This window comes from Symphalangus syndactylus, chromosome 8 (assembly GCF_028878055.3).
Source record: "Symphalangus syndactylus isolate Jambi chromosome 8, NHGRI_mSymSyn1-v2.1_pri, whole genome shotgun sequence".
NCBI classification, from domain to species: domain Eukaryota; kingdom Metazoa; phylum Chordata; class Mammalia; order Primates; family Hylobatidae; genus Symphalangus; species Symphalangus syndactylus.
The window spans coordinates 115,013,435-115,028,809 of NC_072430.2; the positions used below are offsets into that span (position 1 = coordinate 115,013,435).

Genomic DNA, 15,375 nt, shown 5'->3' on the forward strand with positions numbered 1-15,375 from the left:
ACTTCTTAGCCACCTCCTGTTGCTGATGTGAAATCAAGTGTTGCTCCACTTAAAATAACATGTGATGTGAATTATCTCTGCTTGAGATCATTGTCTCTCCAGTAAATTACATATCACAGTAAAGAGTAATCTCTTCTGATTCTTGCATATTTTTAATTGTTTTTAGTGCAATATTGTAAACCTTGAATAACACCATGGGACACACACAAAGTGCCACTAGTGATGCTGAAATGGCTTCCACGAAGCAGAAAAAAGTCGTGACATTACACGGAACACCTGAACTGCTTGATATAATGTAACCATAGATTGAGGTCTGCAGCTGCAGTTGCCTGCCATTTTAAGATAAATGAATCCAGCATAAGGACCACTGTAAAGAATGAAAAGGAAATTCATGAAGCCATCACTGCAGTTACAGCAGTAGGCATAAAAACATTGCATTTTTAGTGAAACTGTAGTACATATTGAAAATGTAGCCTTTATGTTGGTGCAGGACTCTAAAATGATTCAAGAAAATGTGAAGTCAATATACAGCAACTAGAAACAAAACGATCTAAAGCTGTATAATTTAATGCCAGCAAGGGTTGGTTTGATAATTATAGGAAGAGGTTTGGCTTAAAAAAATGTCAAGATAACAGAAGCAGCAGCTTCTGCCAATCAACAGGCGGCAGACTAGTTCCCAGGTACGATGAAGAAAAATTGAGGAGAAAGGATATCTGCCTGAAAAGGTTTTGAACCCCATTCTGGGGGGAAAAAAGCCACAAAGGACATGCATTAGTAAGGAAGAAAAATGACCACCAGGATTTAAGGCAAGAAGGAATAGACTAACTCTACTGTTTTATGCAAATGCAGTAGGGTTTATGATCAGGACTACCCTTATTTATAAAGCTGCCAACCCCTGGGTCTTGAAGAGAAAAGATGAGCACCAGCTGCCAATCTTTTGGTTGTACAGGAAAGCCTGGAAAACAAGAACACTTTTTAATGGTTTGGTTCCACCAATGCTTTCTCCTTAATGTAGGGAAATATCTTGCCAGTAGGGACTGCCTTTCAAAGTTTTTTCAATAGTGCACAATGCCCCTAGCTATGCAGAACCCAAGAGTTCAACACTGAAGGCATCAAAGTGGTCTACTTGCCCCCAACAGGTCTCTAATTCAGCCTCTACATCAGGGGGTCATAAGGACCTCTCAGGCTCATTATAAATAGTACTTTACGGAACGGATTGTCAATGCTATGGAGTACCCTGTGGAGATAAAAGTGACTCCATCTTGTAGGCTAATCCTCTACGCTGACTTCTGATTAGCCCTGGCCCCGTGAATGCCTCCTGGTTTTTACTTTATTTACTGCCCCTAGCATAAGAACAAAGGACCCTTGGTGCTAATGCACAAATTATAGGCTATGATACACGTAGTAGTCTTGCCTTTTGAGGGTTGCCTTTCCCTATGGTATGTAAGCCCTGGGTCTCCGGAGTAGCAGTGTTGAGATCTTCCTGCCTTGTGGCTGACCAAGACCGTGCTTGTGTCTCTAAGTTCTCCAATAAAACAGCCTTTACTGACAAATTGGATTTTCTGCCTCCTTCTTTGATTTTTCAGCTACTTCAGCATTTGGGGGTCTCTTTGCATATGTGACCCTTTCACGGAACAAACCAAATAGAGAACATCATGAAAGTCTAGAAGAATTACACCACTGAGATGCCATCATTGATACAGTAAAGCCACAAAAACCATCAAGGCTGAAACAATAAATTCCTGCTGGAGAAAACTGGGTTCAGATAGTGTGCATGACTTCACAGGCACCAATCAAGGAGATCATGAGAGAGATGTGGATATGGCAAAAAAAAAAAAAAAAAAAAAAAAAAAAAAAGTGGGGGGATGGCGATGAGGGATTTCAAGATAGGAATCTTGGAGAAATTCAAGAGCTAATAGACGCCACACCAGAGGAATTAATAGAAAGCAACTTGATGAAGATGAGTTCTGATGAACCAGTGCTAGAGGATGAGGAAGATATAGAAGAAACAGTGCCAGAAAACGAATTGACGTTAGACAGTCTGGCAAAAGGGTTTTGATTATTCAATACTGCTTTTTACTTCATTTCTGACACGGATTCGTATATGGTATGGGCACTGACACTAAAGCAAATGGTGGAAGAATTGCCAACGTACAGATATTTTTAGAGAAATGAAAAAGCAAAAACGTCCGACAGAAATTATGATGTATTTTTGCAAAGTTACACTGAGTGTTCCTGCCTTTCTTGCCTTCCCTTCCACCTCCCTTCACTTCTGCCTCTGCCACCCATGAGAGCAAGACCAATTCTTTCTTTTCCTCCTCTTCCTCAGCCTACTTAATGTGAACACGAGGATGAAGACCTTTATAATGATCCACTTCCACTCAATGAACAGTAAATATATTTTCCCTTCCTTGTGATTTTCTTAACATTTTCTTTTTTCTACCTTATTGTAAAAATATAGTACATATTAAATGTAACACACCAAATATGTGTTAATCAACTATTTATGTTATCAGTAAGGCTTGCTCAGCAGCAAGCTATTAGTAAGTAAGTTTTGGGGGAGATGAAAGTTATACATAAACTTTTGAGAGTGTCAATGGGCATGTGCCCTTAAACTGCACATTGTTAAGGGTCAACTTTACACATCTAACATTAAACACACGAATGTGTCATCTCTTCACTAGAACCCTTTCATTTTCAAGATCAACTGAGCAACTAAGACAAATCTAGACACACCATGAATGAGGTATTAAGAAGTTGGGCAGCCCAGTTTTGTAGCTTTCTTTAGAGTCATGAAGTATAAACAAAGACATAGAATTATGGGGTTTAGTTTGAATTAGTGCATGGTACAAATTAGAAACTTTGTAATTTTTGCAACAGAAAATAAGAGTTTGGGAGAAAGCAGAAAAGAATGGCAAGTAACTAATAAAGCTACAAAAATAGTAATGTTTTACAGTATTAAGTTTAGAATCAATCGCTAGTCCCTTCTAGATTTAAGTTACACTTAGCTCTAGGAAAATTATGATTTGGCATTCCTATAATACTTCCTTTCTGTGGCAGGCTTTACGCAAAGACTTACTGAATGAAAAAAAAAAAAAAAAGTAAAGGTGTTTTGAATCAAAATCCAAATCAATCTCCTTGGAAACAAAGAACAGACAAAATATTGCTTGGAAAATTTCAAAATATTTTATAGACACTGGTAAATTTATCCCCCAAAAAGTGAACAGAAGAGATCCTTTAGCAGACATAAAAATTGAGGCTCATTGTCCAAATGCCTTGTGCAAAACATAGGAGTCAAGAAAAAAATCATTTTTCTTGTTATATAGAAGTTATAGCAGAGATTACTAGGTCTTATCCCAAAGTTCACTCTCCTCTTCCTCCATTAACAGAACCCGAGCTAAAAGACTGCATTTACTACCCTTCCTTGCTAACAAGAGTGACTATGTGACTATGTTCTGGCCAATGCAAAGTAAGCACAACTGAAATGTTGAGTGCGACTTCCAAGAAGGCTTTTTAAAGGGAGAGCATGCATTAATGCATTCTTCTTTGCCTCTTCTTCCCTCTAGCAGCCTGAAAAGCTGATGTAATGACTGGATCTTCAGCAGCCATCTTGAGCAAGAGGTAGAAGCTAGAGGCTGAGGAATGATGGAGCAGAAAGAAAGGAGCTGGGGTTCCTATTTACATCCTGAAGCTACACTATCAGGCCTGGACTGACCAACTCTTTCTGGCCTTCTTTTAGGAGAGAAAAATGCAGTTATTTAAACCACTATACTTCTGTTTTCTTTTTTAGGGTATAGATAACTGAACCTAATCCTGTCCCAAATCCTGATCCTATCTAACCAGTGTTAGCTATCAGCCCATACTTACACTGGAGAATGACGTTTAACAAAATAAGATGTTAAAGTTCTAACTAATTGTAAAAATCATGCAGTTTTCTCATGCTGATCAAAGTTAAAGAAATATAATGTGTGTTTCCTAAAGAGTGCCATTTTTTGGAAAGATAACACGGGGCACAAAGTACCATAAAAATCTACACATAATTATATAAACATTGCTTTGACATACAACACCAAATATTTTTATTGTGTTTGTGAATGCATTTCTTGGTAACAAAACTGCAGTTATGAAAAAGTGATACTTGGAAAGCTATAACATAATGGGAGGAGAAGGTATTAACACTGATTTTATGGGGTTGTATCAGTTTTAGTTTCTTATACAACTCAGAGCTTTATGTTATTTAGACTGTCTGAACACTGGCACAAGGTAGCATTTTACTTATCAAAACACTGGAGGAGGCAGTCTATTTTATGTGGGAATAATGGCTTTTTAACAGTGTTCGACATTAACATTAGGAACCTCGCCTTGAAAACCATTAGTAAATTTATCTAGAAGATTTTACGTTACATCCTAAAACAACCAGCCACTAAGGACACCCTAAACTGCTTAGTGTGCCAATTTGCCTCAGATGCTTGCCATATAAGCTGCTTTCAGGGCCCAGCAATGAGTATCATAGATACTTGAGGATAAAAGGTTGAAGGATATTGGCATTCAATGATGAAGCCAGAAACCCTGTACAGCCAAAAAAATTAAACTTGCATTTTACTTTGGAGTGAAATTTCTTTGCTATTTCCAAAGTTTTTAACTTTTGGTTTCTCAACTAGCCCTAGCAATATAAGGGTCTGACTAATGACTCTTCCCAACATTGTCAAACTTAATTCAAACTTGAAATCAATGCCCTTTTTTTTCCTCCTAAAGCAAAGTACCTCACAATAATATGAGTACATCTGAATGTCCAATTTAAAAGTTTAATTCATTCTTTTGTAATCAGTGCTAGAATTAACTAGTGATCTGTTTCAGTGTTTTTTTTTTTTTTTTGCCAGGAATAACAAAATAATAGAAACTCCCTATATATTAGAAAAAGATCTGTAAGTTTGAGTCATATATTATCACAATGTGGCAATCAAGAGGAAAACTCAAGACAACTGTGCACTGTGCTTGTCCTGTTTTGTTCGAACCCCGATAATTTTAAATAAACAGTAATGTTCAGCATTCACTGATGACATTATCTATCAACCACATCACACCTGGAACACAGTAGATAATAAATGACAGCTGTTATACCTTCCTTCTTAAAACAAAATCCTTTCATTTCATTCTCATTTTAACTTTGTGTTAAGCTTCTACAATCCATAAAAATCATAAAACAATAAAAGGAATGGTCCAACATTATCTAGTCCAGTTTTATTTTTACAAAACATTGACTTTAAAAGTCCCTGAGAGTTTAATTTTACTGGTTTAATCTGTCTTCCCTACCCTTGTTAAAAAAAAAATAGAATCATGTGTCATTATCGGTTGAGTACCCCTTATCTCAAATCCTTGGGACAAGTGTTTCGGATTTCAAATATTGAAATATTTGCCTTATATTTACCAGTTAAGTATCCCAAATCTGAACATCGGCAATCCTAAATGCTCAATGAACATTCCCTTTGAGTGTTACATCAGAGCTTAAAAAGCTTCAAATTTTGGAGCATTTTGGATTTCAGATTTTCAGATTTGGGATGCTCAACCTGTACTAAAGAGGAAGACGAACAGATGGCTATTATTAATAAATTTCTCTCAGAAAGCTTTCAAACTGCAGTCCATAGATCACCATCTGCATCAGGACCACTAACGGTTATAAAAGGCAAATTCCTGGGTTCTGCTCAAGATCTACTGAATCAGAATCTCTGCTATGAGGCCATTTTTATGACAAATTCCACTCCTTAAAATCAAATTAAAATTCCCTGGATTGCAAGCTTATTCCTCCTTGCCCACTCTTTAAAGAGAATGGGAGACACTGAATCTCTAGACTATGCTTTCTTCCAGATTACACAGCTGTCTTTTTGTTTCTCTACATTTGGCAAATTAATTGCAGTTCTTCAACTTTTGTTCAATTTTTTTTTTTTTTGAGAGAGTCTTGCTCTATCACCAGGCTGGAGTGCAGTGGTGTGATCTCAGCTCACTGCAATCTCCACCTCCCGGGTTCAAGCGATTCTCCTGCCTCAGCCTCCTGAGTAGCTGGGACTACAGGTACAAGCCACCATGTCCAGCTAATTTTTGTATTTTTAGTAGAGATGGGGTTGCACAGTGCTGGCCAGGATGGTCTTGATCTCTTGACCTTGTGATCCACCCACCTCGGCCTCCCAAAGTGCTGGGATTACAGGTGTGAGCCACCGCGCCTGGCCTCTTCTTTGATTTTTCTCTTTCTCACCTTTTTTTTGACATCAATGCACTGTTTCTTCCTAAACTTCCTCCAACCTCTCAGTGATTGAGATTGGCAATGCAGCAACTGCAAACTAACCAGCAATGACCATATAGGAAGATTAGCTCATGGAAGTAATACTTTACCCTGTGTTTCTGTATGGATTCCTGTTATGGGTTAACTTTTTAAAACATGCTTCTGGACATGTTTTATTCCTGAGATCAATCCTCATTACCTCTGCTTCAGGCATTGTATTTTGGAACTCTTCCCAATTCTTCCCACTGAAATTACATCTGCAAATTAACTATGTAATATTGAAAATCAATTTTTCTCCTCACAAGTATAGCAGCCATCCAAATGTCAGGCATGAATTACATGAATATGCTTACCATGCCCTAAATTCAGGGCACTATTAAAAACCCAGAAGATACCATGGTTGGGCTGAGGGCACAACACTCTCCCAGAAGCAATTACTCATATGCAGATGCAGGAAGCATTTGAGGGTGTACCATTCAGACAGACAGCTCTTGGAAAAATGCTCTGGCTCTTAAGCAGAATGCTTATGCCAGCTCACAGTCAGCACTTCATACCTGCCCAGCCAGTGTAACCGGTGCCATCCCGAGGGTCTGCTGATTTCAGGCCTCTCTCCATTTGCTGAAGAAGCTCCCGAATCTTATTGGTCAAGCGTTGTGAGAACTCAGGAGTCAGCTAGATATTAAAGGAAAACAAATATCAAAATAATGTGGGTCACCCAGCTTGCTGGACTATAAGCTATCAAAGACAGGAAGGCATTTCTTTTCCACTTAGCACATATTTTTCTACCTGGGAGACTAAACAATTTATTATCTATTCTTAAACAACAACAATATCACATTAACAAAATTTATAAAATACTGTTGTAACTTATAAATGTTTTACATAAAATTTTTAGTTAAATACTAAAACAGACTGCCAATGATAAACTGGCTCACAGTAATTTTCCACCTAATAGTAATCATCTATTATTTAAACCAATATTATAATAAAGTCTTTTTATTAAATTAATCACAAATCAGATGTTTGCTGCTTTCAAACTACTGGATTTTTAGTATTCAAGCTGCAGCAAGGTAAATTCCCTAAAGAAACATCTAATTGCTCTTATTTATTTAAAAAAAAGAAGTAGCCAAAGGAAAGCAAAACAAATTCATGTATATCAAGAGCCTCAAGCAGAATAGAAAGAATATCAAACTTAGCATCATAGACCCACGTCCAGCACAGTGTCTGGCAGAGAATACGGGCTTCACAAATGTTTCTCAATGAATGAGCCTGTCTACATCCTTACCCGCTATTAGCTGATCTTGCTCAACTCATAACTTCTTTATGTTTCAATTACCTCCATAAAGTCAGCATAATAATACCTGCCACGCCAATTTCAAAAGGTACTTTGGGGATTAAATGAGATAGTGTATCACAAGTCTTTCTCATTCAGCGATGTAAATGTTGACATTTTTACTAATTCTTTAGCAGATCAAGGGTCTAAGGCAAGTAATAGTTTAGATATGGATTGAAAATACACTAACGCTGGGGCTGTGGGGTTAGCACCACCCATATGAAGGTCCACAGATGCTGTGCAAACAGTGAGGCTCACACAATCATTATGTTATTCTTCTTAAAAGCAAATGAAAAATAATTTTAAACTTCTGCACACACAATCAGTGTCTTAAAAAGTCACCATAGGCTGGGCACAGTGGCTAATGCCTGTAATCCTAGCACTTTGAGAGGCCGAGGTGGGCAGATAACCTGAGGTTAGGAGTTCAAGACCAGTCTGACCAACATGGAGAAACCCCATCTCTATTATAAATACAATTAGTCGGGCATGGTGGCGCACGCCTGTAATCCCAGCTACTCGGGAGCCTGAGGCAGGAGAATCCCTTGAACCCAGGAGGCAGAGGTTGTGGTGAGCCGAGATCATGCTACTGCACTCCAGCCTGGGCAACAAGAGCGAAACTCCATCTCAAAAAACAACCACCACCACCACAACAACAAAAAACCCGAAAAAAACTCACTTTATTGTCTCCCTCAATAATTTTAAGAACTTGCTGTGATTCTAAGACTTGAGTTTCACAAAGTAATTAAAATTTCAGAACAATGTGGGGGAAAGTTACAAGGGTATAAACATTTTATTTTACCATGTAAGGACTGTAGAAATAAACCTAACCACTCACATCAGAATCTCATTTTTAAAAATGGGATAAAATCTTAACATTGAAAACAGCAAGAAGGCAGTATCAGAATTAACAACAACAACAATAGTTTAAGGATACATTAAGATTCACTTTGGAGGAGCATCCTTGATAAGGCAAATCAGACTTTCAACCACATCTGGATTATTTAATCTAAAGCACCACTATGATCCCTTATTTCACACTCTTTAGAAGAAATGACATTGTTTGACAGATACACTCCCATTATTTAACGATTTCTGCAAAGAGGTTAAGATTTCAACCAGACTTGAAAATACATTTAGTAGGATAAAATATACTTCAATGTTAATATAAAAGGCCTATAAATCTCAGCTAGATAGAAGAGTGCATCTATATTGAGTACACGTCATCTACTGTATATAGATCATATATAATTTATCATCTTGCCTGGCCTTCAAGAGATCAAGAATAATGAGCATGTCTCAGCCTCATGAAGGGAAGTTACTTTCTGTTTGGCACATTCTGCATTTAATAAAGGTGACCTCTGTGAGAATATTGATTGCTTGTGGTAGACCACCAAATTATTCAAACTCTAGCAATAATCTGAAGTCTCTAAAAGTCCTTTTTTCTTTTCTATTTTTTTTCTGACAGATGCCAGAAAACAGACCAGTTCCTTATTGAAATCTTGTGTTAAGAAATTAAGAAGGACAAATCTCCAGGGTTTGATCCTCTGTGTTCAATATTACACAATTTTAGAACTGGTATTCTACTTCCTTTCTAGGACCTGTCCAAAAACTACGTTAGGCAATAAATTACATTATTACCCTTGGGTCAGGGTTTAAATTTGTGAATTTTTCCCCTTAGAAATAAAGGGATAAATTCGGCCAGGCACGGTGGCTCACACCTGTAATCCCGGCACTTTGGGAGGCTGAGATGGGTGGATAACTTGAGGTCAGGAGTTCGACACCAGCCTGGCCAACATGGTGAAACCCTGCCTCTACTAAAAATACAACAAAAAAAAAATTAGCCAGGTGCAGTGGTGTGCACCTGTAATCCCAGCTACTTGGGAGGCTGGGGCATGAGAACCACTTGGGCCTGGGAGGCAGAAGTTGCAGTGAGCCAAGACTGTGCCTCTGCACTCCAGCCTGGGCTCAGGGTGAGACTCCGTCTAAAAAAATAAAAATAAAAATAAATAAAGGGTTAAATTCATAAAAAGCATTTACTTTATAGGCAGTCTAAATAGCTACATTTTATTGAAGGTTTCTGTCACTAGGACAATCCTCAAGTGTTCCTTTGCCAGGTCAGCATGAAGCAGCAAGTCGTCCTCCCGCAAGACAAGACACATACTTCAGCTTGAGAATCTGCACAGCTAGGCAGAATGCAGGCCCAAATGGCCAAAGGGAATCCATCTGACCTGAAGATAATTATAAAAAGCTTTGTTTGGGCAGCTTAATACTAGTCTTAAAATAATAAGATTGACTCAAACTCCATATACATTTTGGTAGCCTTTTACCCTACACCTCTTTTTCATCTCTTTGATTCCTCCTACCTGCATTACTGACCCAAGTTAATCTATAATGTGACAAGTGTTTTAAGGAAAAAAACAACCATCAGATCCACAGATTAATTTGACAGGGATGAAATCTGTAAGGCCATTATATCACATAAAATGCCTTTTGTATGGCTGACAAGTTTCAAAGAAATAAACTAGTAAAATTTTTAAAGTGTGTGCCTTGCTTCCAACTTAACTCATTTTCAAAACTAAATTTTATTTTTATATTTTTAGAGACAGGGTCTCTGCCACCCAGGCTGGAGTGCAGTGGTGCAATCATATCTCACTACAGCCTCGAATCTCCTAGGCTCCAGCAATTCTCCCGCCTCAGCCTCCCAAAAAATTTTAGTAGAGATAACGTCCTGCTATGTTGCACAGGCTGGTCTCAAACTTGTGGCCTTAAGCAGTCCTCCTGCCTTGATTTCCCAAAGTGTTGGGATTAATGATGTGAGCCACTGCACCCAGCCAAAACTAGGTATTCTTAAAAATATCTGTATTCCCTCTTAACAATTATGTTCACCCAAAGAGGCATGAGAAAACACAGGCCCCTAGTATTTTACATCCAGCTTCTCTTTTGCACAGTGATTTGTGACATGCTAACCAGTGTAATTTACAAGTTTGTTTTTTTTTTTCCAGCTGTGGATATGCCCTGTGGAGTGACACCGGTACAAAGAACTTCAGGTTTCCTATGTCCCCAAATTCTCTAAGCACTAACAGTTTAAAGATGTCCTTACCATACACCACCGTTTGCCCTCATCATTACCCTGACCGCACTTGTGTATAATCACAAAGGAGTAACACGGCACATGTGAATACCGTTAGGATTCTTCACCTCTCTTTAAGAAGCAAACCAAAATACATTAAAAAATGCCAGTAACATAGAAAACTACATATTTGCCAATTTTTAAAATTTATACTATCAATAATTGGGTTTATTTCAATTAATAATGTTAACAATGACATATTCAACATTATGTTAGAGCTCAATTTGTATATATTAACATGTATTTTAAATAATTTACATATTTATCGTCGAATCATGTATTTTTTTTTTAAAGGGGGATGCTCAACTCTTTCAGGCAAAAATGAGCTCCTTTCCGAACACCGTGGGGAGAGGCAGGGATGCAGGCAGACATATCCCAAACTCACCCTCCCGGCAGCATCAAAGTAGCCTTCGGCCAGGGATTTGTTATAATCAGCATAAGGATTCGGGAAGGCCCTTTGAGCCATGACGCCGGAAGCGAGCCTGCAGAACAGGGGAAAAAGAGAAACTAGGTTGAGAAAGGGGCCTCGGCCGAGTTGCAAGGGCGGCGGCCAGCGCCCAGGTATCCCCCTTCCTCCAGCTCCAGGGCCATCGAGCGGTCTCGGCGGTCCGAGTGGACCTCGGGTCCACTGCGGCCCAACTGCTAGGGCATGGCGCCTTCGCGAAAAAGCTGCCAGGGCCCTTAACCCACCCGGATGAAGAGGACCCGTTTTGCAACCCCGTTCCCACGCCCGCGACTCGAAGCAAGGGCGCTTCCCCCGTCCCGAACCCCTTCTCGGCCCTGGCCTCTCACCCTGCAGCCCTGGACAATAATCGAAGGGGCTCTTTTACCGCCCAGTTCCTGCCAGGAGGACCAATCAGAGCCTTCGCCGCTCCCGAGACCCGCCCCCTTCTCTCTTACAGTTTGTTAAAGAGACAGGAGTGTAATTTCTAAAGGATAACACAGGGTATTTTAATTACTGGGTAGCAGAAGTGAGGACCTAGAATCACGCGGAGATGTGACCAATATTTCCTACCCTCCTTTAATTTTTCTTATTTTTAAAAAGTCAAATTTAAGTCCAGAGTCGTAAGAAGTAGATATTTTTTTTAATCTGGAGAAGAAAAAGACTGCTTTTAGATCTGAACATGCTGATATTTCTGCTGTTCGCAATAGATAAAATTTGGTGGGGGGTGGGGGGATAATGTCTCTCCAGGGACTTGCCAATCTTTTCCTTTCATTTCTTAAAACAAACAAAAAAAAGCACCACCATCATTAACAACAACAACAACAAAAATATGCTCAAAGGACAGGATATCAAATAGCAGTTGATAATACTTTGGGGAAAGCACATGAAAACAAATCACAGCTCTTAGGAAATTTATTCTGCTCCTTAGCCTAAATTGGACTATAATACTGGATAACAAAGCTCTAAAAAATACTGAAAACCAACAAAGCAGGAGATCCACAACATTCAATTTCAATGTTTTAACAGTCCCTGCTATCTGAAACATTTTTCTTTCATTTAAAATTAAATCCCACCTGGTACATATTAGGCCCATTCTATTGCTCAGAGAATTTTGGAGTTCAGTTAAAAAGTCAGCCTCACTCTCTCGTTTTCCTTCTCTCCGGTTTCAATGAAGAGTCCTAGCTCCAGACCTCCAACTGGAGAAGCTCAATCTCCACCCCAACTCCCTCCCACCTTGGCCTAAGTTTGTCCTTCTGAGGCTGCCATCCCAAACTTTACTCCTAATCCCTCCCCACACCCAGGTTTGCTCTTTTAAAATAGTTGCTTTCTTAGGAAATTTAGTTCCTTTCTTAACCTCAACAAATTCATGAAGGTTTAGCCGAGGCCCATGGTGAGTCTTAAACTGGATATCTCTCATGTTTTAAAAGATGGGTGTTTGAAGGAGTAACTCACAAGAGAGAAAAGGAAAAGGAGGGACTTTTTATCAATTATTTTTTCTTTAATGATTAAAGGCTATCCATTTATCCCACTCACAGTCTTTAAGCAATTAAATATTACTGTTGTTAAGCAAGGCAGGATGGGAATTGTATATTTTCATAGTATGCCTCTATCTTATTTTAGTAATCCTTTCCCGTAATGATGGACATTGTTTTTAACTTCCATACTACAAATAATATTCTTGGAACATGTGCTTTTATGAATCTGTGTGAGTATCCCTGAGACATATACCCAGCAGTCAATTGCTGGATCATATGAGATTCTGTACTTAATCTCCCCAATGTTGTTAGATTGCTTTCCAAAACCGCTGGACTAGTTTATATTCCCTCCAACAGTATCTATTGTTCACTCCAAGAGTATTCACTCCAACATATCGTTTCTGTCATTTCCACCTCCTCTCTAACACTTGGTATTATCTAGTGTTCTAATGTTTGCCATTCTAATGAATAATGTAGAATCTCACTGATGTTTAATCTTTTAGTTTTTCTGTGGCTAATGGTGTTGGACTTTCCTTCATATAACTGTTAGACAATTGGGCTTTACCTGTTCCTTTATTTATTTTTCTATTAGTGATTGCATGTTTTCCTGTTGATTTGAAAGGGTTTTGTTTCTTTTTTTCCTGTGTATGTGGGGTATATTCTATATATTAATCTTCTTTCACTTTAGTTATTGTAGATACTTTCTTTAGTTTGTTCACATTTTCTAGGATATCCTTTATTGAATCCCAATCTTTCATTTTGATGAAGTTAAACCCGTCTAATTGTGACACTGTGATTTGAGGATTTAGCTTCATATTCAAAATGTCTTTGTCTACTCATGGGCTGCAATGACTTCCCACATTTTATTTTATTAGCTTTTTACTTCTTATAGTTAAGTCTTTATCTGGAGTTTACTTCTGAAGATGATGTGAGGCATGTGTCTAAACTTATTTTGGGAAGGGAAGTAGAATTATTTAGAATTTAAATATAGTCAAAGCATGTGACTTGTAAACACCCAAAGATTTTAATTGCTGGAAATAATATTTCCCTCCCTCTCTCCCCCCTCCCCTCTTCCCTTCCTTCCCTCCCTCCCTCCCTGCTTTCCTTCTCTTTCTTCCTTCCTTTTTTGTCAGAGAACCAACCCAGAGAATCCCTCCTTGGCTCTGATACAAAAGAAAAGTATTTAACATTTATTGTTTGTATTTGTCTACTCAGGCTGGCACACAAAGAACCATAGAAAGTGGCCTAAAACAACAGCAATGTATTTTCCCACAGTTCTGAAGGATAGAAGTCTGGGATTAAGATGTTGGCAGGACTGATTCCATCTGAGGCCTGTCTCGTTGGCTTGTAGATGCCATCTTCTCCTATCTTCACATGGTTGTCCCTCAGTCTCAGTCTGTGTTGTCTGTGTCCTAATTTCCTCTTCTTACGACACCATCATAGTGGATTATGACTTCATTGAACCTTATCATTCTTTGTTTTTTGTTTTTTTTTTGAGACGGAGTCTTGCTCTGTTGCCAGGCTGGAGTGCGGTGATGCGATCTTGGCTCACTGCAACCTCTGACTCCCTGGTTCAAGCGATTCTCCTGCCTCAGCCTCCGGAGTAGCTGGGATTACAGGCACGCACCACCACGCCCAGCTAATTTTTGTATTTTCAGTAGAGATGGGGTTTCACCATGTTGGCCAGGCTGGTCTTGAACTCCTGACCTCAAGTGATCTGCCTGACTTGGCTAACCTTACTTTTCTTTAAAGACCCATCTCCAGCAGCCACATGCTGAGATAGTGAGAGTTAGGACTTCAACGTATGAATTTGGGGGGCAACAATTTTAGCCCCAAATAGTACCTGTGCTTTCACCTGTGGCTATGGTGGCTGAACACATTTGTGGCTAACACAAATTTGACAGTTATAATTTTTTATGGATCATTCTACTTTTGATAAATTTAGGATGATTTTTAAAAAAATGTAATGTTCCTTCTTTTAATTAATGTAGCTGTCTTATTTGAACTTTAAGGAAATAATCATTGTATTATTGCCTCTAAAACTGAATACTTCTGGAAATCTGGGACGATTGATAACAGAGAAAACAACTATAATCTGAGGGCATTTTAGTTCCATTCTCAGGCTTTAATTTCAAAATGTTATAATGTGTATTAGGGTGAAAACTATATTAGTTACAAAGAGGCCTCAAAACATAGTCTCCAAAATACATAGAAATGTATTTTTCTTAGTTCAGATTAGATTTGCTCCATGTGGCCATTCAGGATCACAGATTCCTTCCATCTCTGTTCCCACCTCCCTCAGTGTGTGATGCTCTCAGCAAGTCCGTGCTGGTCATAGGTGTGTGTCAGTATTGCAGCTTATGAGAAGGTCAGGCACACCCAGAGGAGTGCACAGACCAGGGAGTGGGATTTGTCACTTCCCTTGTGTTCCACTGGTGAGGATTTAGTCACTTGGCCACCTCTAGCTGCCCGGGAGGCTGTGAAATGAAGTTCTCTGCTGAACAGCTGTGTGTGCAGCTACAATAAAAGAAGGGGAAGACTGACTTTGGTGGACAGTTAATGTCCTCCAATACATAATGGCAGTTTTAGTAACTGATAGCACCTGTCTGCCAGCAAAGGTGCAGCATGCTTTAGTGTCTGTGGTGTTCCTTTTGCCTCTAACCTTCTAGCAACCATGCCTTCTCTGTTCTTCCTACCTATTCCCTTGATCCTTGT

The 15,375-nt window shown here is 39.0% G+C and overlaps 1 protein-coding gene across 3 annotated transcripts in view; it reads right to left on the reverse strand.

Annotated features, from left to right (window-relative positions):
• LANCL1 (LanC like glutathione S-transferase 1) overlaps positions 1 to 12,278 on the reverse strand; it is a 45,891-nt gene extending 33,613 nt beyond the window's left edge. The window contains exons 1-3 of one of the 3 annotated variants that reach the window (XM_055290480.1): positions 12,259 to 12,278; positions 11,126 to 11,222; positions 6,832 to 6,949 (exon numbers count right to left, since the gene is read on the reverse strand). In XM_055290480.1, the coding sequence (XP_055146455.1) occupies positions 6,832 to 6,949; positions 11,126 to 11,222; positions 12,259 to 12,278 (235 nt within the window). The other 2 variants (XM_055290481.2, XM_055290482.2) reach the window with 2 other exon arrangements.
• Positions 12,279 to 15,375: the final 3,097 nt, after the last annotated feature.